General features: G+C 55.6%; 1 protein-coding gene across 1 annotated transcript; it reads left to right on the top strand.

Moving 5' to 3' along the window:
• Positions 1–2,566: 2,566 nt before the first annotated feature.
• Positions 2,567–8,631, top strand: ARR3 (arrestin 3). The gene is made up of 17 exons (XM_030967630.1): positions 2,567–2,583; positions 2,963–2,993; positions 3,337–3,397; positions 3,740–3,784; positions 4,065–4,264; positions 4,372–4,431; positions 4,674–4,741; positions 5,020–5,155; positions 5,236–5,320; positions 5,428–5,500; positions 5,995–6,132; positions 6,537–6,620; positions 6,874–6,897; positions 6,976–7,028; positions 7,424–7,433; positions 8,239–8,241; positions 8,532–8,631. Exons 1-17 carry the CDS (start codon positions 2,567–2,569, stop codon positions 8,629–8,631), a joined length of 1,188 nt encoding a protein of 395 aa, XP_030823490.1.
• The last annotated feature ends 167 nt before the right edge of the window (positions 8,632–8,798 follow it).

The raw sequence follows: 8,798 nt of genomic DNA, 5'->3' as shown, positions 1-8,798 counted from the left end.
AGTCTCGGCCCCAGGGAACGTGTGCTGGCAGCTAAAGCCCTGGCAGTGGTGCTGCTGGGCATGGCATGGTATGGCATGGTGGCTCCTGGTGGCCATGGGGGAACAGGTGAGCTGTGTTTAGGAGGAGTTGGTACCCAGGTGATAAATGGTGCTGAGCTGATGCAGGGGCCTGGGAGGAGGCACAGCTCCTACAGGGATATCCTGATCCCAGTGCTCAGCTCTGGGGTTTGAGACAGAAAGTGCAGCCCCAAAGGAAGGGCTTGAGTGGTGCTGGAGGTGAGGAGGGTGAGTGGGGCATTGCTGGAGCAGTTTGTAGCTGCCCTGTGCTGTCCTTGTGCCCCATCCCTAGAGCCATTCCCGTGGAGGGTTATCCCGCACAGCAGCTGTGGCTGGGACAGGGTTGCAGTGGGAATTCTGCTTGCCTGGCAGCCAGAAGGTAGAGCCACTTTGGGCTTCCCACAGTCTCCTCTTTGCTGCAGCGAACCTGGAGTTAATGATGCACTAATTGGATCAGGCAAGGCCAGCCTGAGTTATGAAATGATGCTGGGCTGGGCAGGCTGTGCTGGGGACAGTGGCAGCTCTGTGTCCCACCCACCAGGGGTGGCTGGTCCTTCCCTCTTGGTTCAGGGAGGGTGAATCCTGCCTTCACCCCATCCTCTTGTACAACAGTGTCCCCATGGGGAGGGTGCCCTCTGTGCCCTGGGCCATGGCAGGTCACCTCTAGGTGAGCAACCTCATGGGCACCTTGGCCATGCAGGGAGCTGCTTGTGCCCCCATCCTCCTGTTATCCAGCCAGGAAGGAGAGGGAGAACTCCAGGCTGGTCCCTCCTCTGCCACCTCCATCCAACCCCATGCCCAGACCCATCCCATCTCCCCTTGCCATGGGAGCAGCTGCAGAGAGCCCCTGTGGGAATCCACGCTCCTTCCCACCGGGAGCAGAGCTTCCATCTCAATTACCATCACCTTGCTCCTAAGCCCTCTTTGCCAATCCCTCTAAGCTGCTTTCCCAGGGCTCCAGCAAGAGATTGTATTTATAGGCCACTCTTACTCATGCAGCGTCTCCCCAGTTAATCAACTAATAGGATTCTTCCCTCAAGTCCCTCTCCTGGAGCACTCACAGACACATAGCCCCCCCAGCCCAGGCAAGGCTGAGTGGGCGAGATCAGATGCCAGGGGAGGGACAGCCAGGGGGGATATAAGAACCTGCAGCACTGGGAGCAGCCTGTAGTGACTGGGTGGCACTGGGAGCTGCTGGGAGAGGAAGAGGAGAGCGTCTGTCTGTCCATCCAGCTGCCAGGTGAGTGCTGCCTGCTCTGCTGCCTGGGCCCTGCCACGGCCCCGGGGTCCTGAGGGTTTGGAAAACAGGGCAAGGACACTGGTGCTGGGTTGTGGCTGGAAGGAGGGTGGTTTTACAGCTGAAAAATGGGGAAAATGTGGACGAAAAGGATTCCAGTGTGGCCAAAGGACGTGGTGGAGGGGTTGGGTACTGGTGTGGGACAGCTGAGCCAAGCCAGGGAGGGCCTGTGTTCTTTCTTTGGGGCTTGGGAGACACAGAGCAGGAGTTCAACTCTTCTACCCTCCACCTTTCATTGCCTCATCCCCAATTCTTGAGGTCTGGAGGGAGCCAAACTCTGCTCCCACTCCCTTTGCATCTTCTCACTCTATGAGGATTCCCAAACTTCACATCCCACAGCACCAAAGGACCTCAAAGATCCTGAGCTTGGGACTAATCTCTTGTCTTCCTGTGGGGAAGAGACTAATCCCCTCACTCCCATGGCCATTTCTTCTCTCTCACCAGCTTCCCTGAGGTTGTGTTCAGAGGCAATGCTGTCCACGTGCCCCTGGGGCTTAAAATCCTACGCGGGCTTAAGCTGTGCTCATGTCAGAGCTGCCTATCCCTAAGAGGCTGAGCTCATCCCATTTAATATCCCAGAATCAGCTGGTGATCAGTGGGATGTTTACAGGTTCCTCCTGGACACAGGCTGGAGCCAGCAGAGCTTGGGCAGGGCTGGGCAGCTCCAGCCCCACTCCCAGCACAGAGGGTTGGGAATCAGGAGGGATCCTGTGCCTGAGACCCCTCTTTCCATGGACAGCTGAGCTTCCCTTGACCTTTTTCCTTGAGTTTTCCTCACCTTCCTGTGAGTGACAAAACAAGCCCATTCCTACCACTGAGCCATGACAGCCAATTTCCAGGAAAAGCTATTAAAACTGAGACTCTATGAGGCCTTTTGTTCATTTTCTTGCCTTTCCCAGTCTTGAACCTGCTCCATTGGGAATCACCCCTGTGCTTCCTCTTTTCTGGAGCAACCCTCTCTCACTTCCTCACCTTTTTGGCTGGGAACAAGGAGCTGGCTCAGCTCCCATGTGCTGCCCCAAAGGCAAACCTGGAGTTCCCAAGCTCTGCAAAGGTGGCAGTGCCCTATCCCAGGACTCTACAGTTTGCTGGGATGTGCAGGATGTTGGAGGGTGGCCATGGCTGGAGTTGCCTCTTCTCCAGCACCTCATCCAGTGCTTTCCCTGTTTCTCCCCACAGATTTCCTTGTGGACATTCCTGCACTGAGCTAAAATGGCAGATGGATCAAAGTAAGTATCTTTATTGATTTATTGACCTGGAATTGGGATAGAGCAGGGTAGAAGGAGGGGGAAAGTGAGACCTCAGCTCAGTCCAGCTGCTTCTCCCAGGGGCTGGAATGTGAGCTCTGTGTTGGTCTTTCTCACTTGCTCTTAAGACACAGAATCCCCCCACTCCTCCATGGTCACCCTGAGCTCAGGAGCACACCTGGGGCAGCCACACAGGGTGGTTTGGCCCTGAATTTTCAAGACATGAAATTCCCCATAAACTGGACACCCTGGTGTGGCTCTTGGCGATGCAGCACATTTGTAGGGCAGCCCATCATCTCCCTGTGCCCCATCCAGCCTTGTCCAAGGCATTCCCAAACATCCATCTCTGTTTTTTCCACAGGGTTTTCAAGAAGACCAGCCCCAACAGCAAGGTGAGTCTGTGCCCTGTCCCCTGATGTGCCCTGTCCCCTCATGTGGCCAGCCCAAGGTTTTGGCTGTGCTGGGATCCCTCTGGGCTGGGTCTGCGCACAGGATCCAGGCTGAGTCTGCCTTCCCTTCGAAATCTGATTGATTCCTGCACCTGCCATGATGACACTGGAGGACTGGCTTTTCAAAACAGAAATTAAAAAATACCCTGATATGACCCCTTCAAGGTGATTCTAGTCCAGCCTGGTGACAAACCCCATGACACAACTCAGAGCTTTGAAATTTGGGCCAATTCCATGGCAAACCTTAACTTGTTTCCTCCCTTCCTTTCCCACATGCTGCTTCCAGCTCTCCCTCTACCTGGGGAAGAGAGACTACGTGGATAACGTGGATTCAGTGGAATCCGTAGGTGAGTGGGACTGTGCCCAGCGCTCAGGGGGAAGCACAGGCTGGGGAGGCCAGCCCCAGTGTTGTGGGCTGCTGGTAGAGCAGGAGGAGCAGCTCTAGAGGAGTGAATTCCATGTTTTCCTGCAAATATCCTTAGGAAAAATTGTGGGGAAGGGGACAAAGTCCCTTTGCAAAACAACCCAGCCACACTGCTGGAGGAGGCATCACCATCCCCCTTGGCAGCAGCTCCTCTTGCCACCTTTCAGCTCCAAAGTGGATTATTTGGGTATAAAAAGCTGTGTTTTAGCAAAGATCTTCCCAGGCAGCTGAGCTCACTGGTCCTTCTCCTTTTGCTTCTTTGCAGATGGTGTCTGCCTGATCGACCCAGAGTACCTGAAGGACAGGAAAGGTATTGATACAGAAATACAGCATGAGGGGAGGGGATGGCACCAGCCCAAAGCTCAGCAGCAGCCTGGGGCTGTGCTCAGGTTAAAGCTGCTCCATGTCACCTACAGCTCATTGTCCACTGGGGCCACAGCAGCAAAGGACATGAGGGATCCTGTTCATATTTAGTGTCTGAGGAAGTCTCATTTCTGCTGAAGAGTTTATGAACAGTTTTTCTTGCCTGTTTATTCACCCCCTGTGCTGTCTCTCCCTCCCTCCCCTCCTGCCTGTCCTGCCTGGCTCAGTGTACGTGACGCTGACCTGCGCCTTCCGCTACGGCCGCGATGACCTCGACGTGATTGGCCTGACCTTCAGGAAGGACATCTACGTGCTGACCACCCAGCTGTACCCCCCCGTGCCAGACCAGGCCCCCAAAACCCTCACTCCTCTGCAGGAGAAGCTGATGAAGAAACTGGGGGAGAACGCCTATCCCTTCACCTTTGAGGTAAGGGCTGCTCAGCCCCTCCCGGCCATGTGGCTCCATGGTGTCACCAGGGCTCAGCTCTGAGCACGCCCTTTATTCTTTTTTCTCTCTTTCCCTGCTCTTCCCAGATTGCCACCAACCTGCCCTGCTCCATCACCCTCCAGCCTGGGCCAGATGATGTGGGAAAGGTGAGCTGCTGTCCCGTGCCTGTGTCCCCTGGACCATCCTCCCTGGGAAGGGGTTGAGTTGTGGGGTGCTAAAAATGAGAATTGATTCTCATGGCCCATGGGGTGAGGGGTAGGAAGGGAGGATGGCTGGAGTCAGAGCCAGGATCTCTGGGAATGCAGTGAGGGAAGGAAGGAACACCAGGAACCTAAAGCTCAGGCAGCTCTGAGCCCCTCCTGCTCAGTGACCACATATCTTCCCCCAGGCCTGCGGCGTGGACTTTGAGGTCAAAGGATTTTGTGCTGAAAATCTGGAGGAGAAAATTCACAAGAGGTATTTTCAAGGGATCCCTTTTCCCCCTTTTGACCCTAAAACTAAATCACAGGGTCTTTCTGGGGTGACCAGTTTAGGGGTCAGGCTGAGGGTCTCCTGTCAGCCTGTGCCATGCTTGGATGGGGAACTCTGCCAGAAACTGGGGCAGCGATCCCTGTGTCAGAGCCAGGAGAAACGTTCACCCTTTGGCTGGAGACACTGTGAAGTCCCCAGAGAGTCCCTGTGACCCCTTGTTGATGCTGTGGGGGACACTGGGGGTGCCACCTGTGTCCCCACAGGAACTCGGTGCGCCTCATCATCCGCAAGGTGCAGTTCGCCCCGCTGCAGACGGGGCCGGCCCCAAAAGCCGAGACCACCCGGCAGTTCATGATGTCAGACAAGCCTCTGCACCTCGAAGCTTCCCTGGACAGGGAGGTCAGTAAGGACACTGTCCCCTCTGCCAGAAACAGGGACCAGGATTTCTGGTCACATCACTGAACCTCTTCCCCCTGCAGATCTACTACCATGGAGAACCCATCAATGTGACCGTCAACATCAACAACACCACCAACAAGGTTGTGAAAAAAATTAAGATCTCAGGTGAGAGAGGGGCAGAAGGGACATGTCCCAGCACCCATCACTGACAGAGATGGGGACTTTGAGCCCCTGCCATGTCACCAACACGGCTCCCCCTTGTCTGTCCCCAGTGGATCAGATCACAGACGTGGTCCTGTATTCCCTGGATAAATACACGAAGACTGTGTGCACCGAGGAGATAAAGTAAGGGATGGGGGCTGGAGGTGAAGTGGCATTTCTGGGAGGGAGGAAGAGAAATGAGGAAGAGGAGGAGGATGGGACAGAGGATGTGACAGTTTTACACCAAGCAGCAAAAATGTCTGGGTTAGATGAGCAGGTACAGAGGAAGCAGAGGGCAGGAAAGGCCGTGGACTATGTCCCACCAGCACAAGCTGGTGGTGGCTGGGAAAGTCTCTGGGGAACGTGCACAGCTGGTCCCAGGCTTCTTCATCTCCTCACTTTGCATTTTTGAGGCCAGACACAGCCTCTGCCCCCCTGAGAATGAGGAGGGAGGGAGCAAAGGTGGTGGGGAGAAAAAAGAAGTGGTTGTAGAGGGGAAAGAGAGGAGGGAACGAAAGGAGGAAATGGCCCAGCAGCTGCATGGGGAGGGCAGGGCTGACTCTGCACAGGTGCCTGCAGTGATGCTGAGCACCCCCAGGCTGGGGCTGGCTCTGAGCTCTTCTCTCCCACCCTTCCAGTGAGACTGTGGCTGCCAATTCCACCTTCTCCAAAACATACTCGTTGACCCCCCTGCTCTCCTTGAACCGCCAGAAGCGAGGCCTCGCTCTCGATGGCAAGCTCAAGCACGAGGACACCAACCTGGCCTCCACCACCATGTGAGATCTGCATGGGCTCCCCCAGCTCCCCACCACGCCTTCCCCCACTTCCCCCTGCTCTGGGCTCCCACCAAGGGCCCCTGAGCCCACCCCATCCAGCTGGAAAATGCAGAGATTTTGTGACATTGTCACCTCTCCATCCTATAGGAGAGATACACCTTCCCAGTTCCAATGTTGTTCAAAGCTCCTGAATCCCTCTGCAGAGCTCAAAGGGGCTTCCAGAAGTTTCTCTGTGGCTTCACCCAAGTGCCCTCCCCTCTCTTCTCCTGTTCTCCTCCCCTGCTAAATCCCAGTGCACCCCACATGGTGCAGGACACAGAAAAACCCTGGCACTGCCATGGGGGGGTGGATGGGGTCTGCAGGCAGCACTGCCCTCTCACTGTCCCCCTCTGCCTTTTTCCTAGCCTGAGACCTGGCATGGACAAGGAGGTGCTGGGCATCCTGGTGTCCTACAAAGTGAAGGTCAACCTGGTGGTGTCCCGAGGAGGGTGAGGCTCTGTGGGCAGGGGAATCAGGGGCCATCAGCTGGGGCTGTGCTGGGGGGTTTTGTACCCCAGGGAAATGAGAGGGCACTCACACCATGGGCCCCCTCATCCCTGCCCTGCTCCCCTGGGGTCACTGGGCTGCTCTCTGACCCCCACCCCTATGATCAACCATCTTCCACCTCAGTATAAAGCACAGCCTAACACCTCCCCTCCTCTGCCTTGGCTCATTTCTGTCCCTTCTCTCCTGCTGCCACAGCATCCTGGGGGATCTCACTGCCAGGTAAGGGGAGCTGCCTGTGGGGCTGGGACTGGGGCTGTGCTGGGCAGGATTCTTGACAGAGCTGCTTTTTCCTTCCAGTGATGTTGGGGTGGAGATGCCCGTCATCCTCATGCACCCAAAGCCTGATGACTGTGAGTTGTTTGTGGGATGCTGCCAAAAATCAGGGGGAAAGCGGCGCTTCTGCTTCAGGGGGAGCTGGTGAAAACAACTCTGGTGCAGCTGCCCCAGTGCCAAGGGCCCTGCTGTGCCCTCTGTGGGATGGGCACAGCTGTCCAGCTGTCCTGGGGCAGGGTGGGAGCAGTTTTCCCATGGGATGGGCACAGCTGTCCAGCTGTGCTGCACCCACGCTGTGTCCTGGAGCAGGGTGGGAGATGTCCTCTCCATTGCACCCTTCCCACTGTCCCTCTCTCCAGGAAAACACCCAAGCATTGAGGAGAGCTGTCACTTGAAATGTCCTTTGTGTATTAACCTGCACATCTTTTCTCTTCCCCATCCCTTTCTCCCTGTGCTTATCACTGGAATACAGCTAAGCCAAGGTAAAGAGATGTTCCTTCTAGCACACAAACCACACAGATCCATCACAGATGGATGTGACATCCCAGCTTGAGGTCACATCCTTGGATTAAACCACCCAGGTCTCAAAGCCCCGAGCCTGTGTCACAGCAGCCACTCTCCCAAATCCTGGGATTGGGATGTGTTCTGCAAACTCCCAGGGCTTATTTGACAATTCCCTTTGCTGCACCCACAGCAGCTGCAAGGCCAGGCCTTGCCCTGTCCCTCAGAAGCAGCTGGCAGTGTCTTCCAGCCACAAGTGCCATCACTGGACAAGATGTCTCCATGGTCTTGGTCCCCACACAGAGTTCCCTGTGCTGCTGGAAGCCACGTCCCTGTGCCCCTGCACATTCCCCAGCACCAGAGGCCTCTTCTCCCAAATCAGCTTCTTCCAGCTGAAGCCACAGCTGGGACTTCTTCCCTCTGGGAAGCTGCAGTGCCAAATCCATTCCTGACACCATGGCCCCACCACAGGTTTTGTGTCTGGTTACACCCTGCAGCAGGATGTGAGCACTGGGATTTGGGGTCTGGGAAACCAGGATACAACTCCAGGCTTTCACAGTTATCCTTTTCCCACCATCCCTTTCCCAGCTCAGTGAGAACATTTAAACTTCCAAAGAGGAAATCTCTTGGGTCTGTATCCACCATGGCTCCATGTAGGTTTTGCTAAATAATTTCACATTCCCAAGGTTTTGGAATCTCTTTTGCTGACTCTTTTTCTTCTGTTTTCTCCCCCACTTTTCACTTTGTGCTCTCCCTTGCTGTTACTCGCTGCTCGCCTTTCTCAAGGAGGTAACTCAGCTCTTTGTTTTCCTTTCCTTGTTTCCCCTTGGAAATGCAAAATATTGTGTGAAAAACCATCAGAAACTGCAGGCTCAACTTCTTGGGTTGTGCAGGCTCACAGTGATGGGGCCTGGGTTTGTGTGCTGGGGCCAGGCTGTGCCTCACAGTGACCTGACTGTTCTCAATGGGGTGACAGGGCCAGGGTGACCACTGTGCTGTCCCCATCAGGAGCAGGGTTTGGGCTCAGCAGGGATTTCCCCTCCTCCTGTGGGCTCACCGTGCTCTGCTCTCCCTTCCAGTGAGGAGGACATTGTCATCGAGGAATTTGCTCGCCAGAAGCTCAAGGGAGAGAAAGATGATGAAGATGAGAAGGAGGAAGCTGAGAAAGAGGAGAGCTAAGCTGACAGCCCCCCACACCCCAGTTTGGGACACAGCCACCTGTAGTGTCCCCACTGTGCCACACCTGGCACAGCCCCCTCAGCCCCCCACAGTCCCCATAGGTGCCCCCTCCTCCCCCACTCCAAGCCCTGGTAGTGGTGGTGAGAGCTGCTGCAGCTCCTCCCAGG

This window comes from Camarhynchus parvulus, chromosome 4A, assembly GCF_901933205.1.
Source record: "Camarhynchus parvulus chromosome 4A, STF_HiC, whole genome shotgun sequence".
Taxonomy (NCBI): Eukaryota; Metazoa; Chordata; class Aves; order Passeriformes; family Thraupidae; genus Camarhynchus; species Camarhynchus parvulus.
This window is presented reverse-complemented; position numbering and strand designations above follow the sequence as displayed.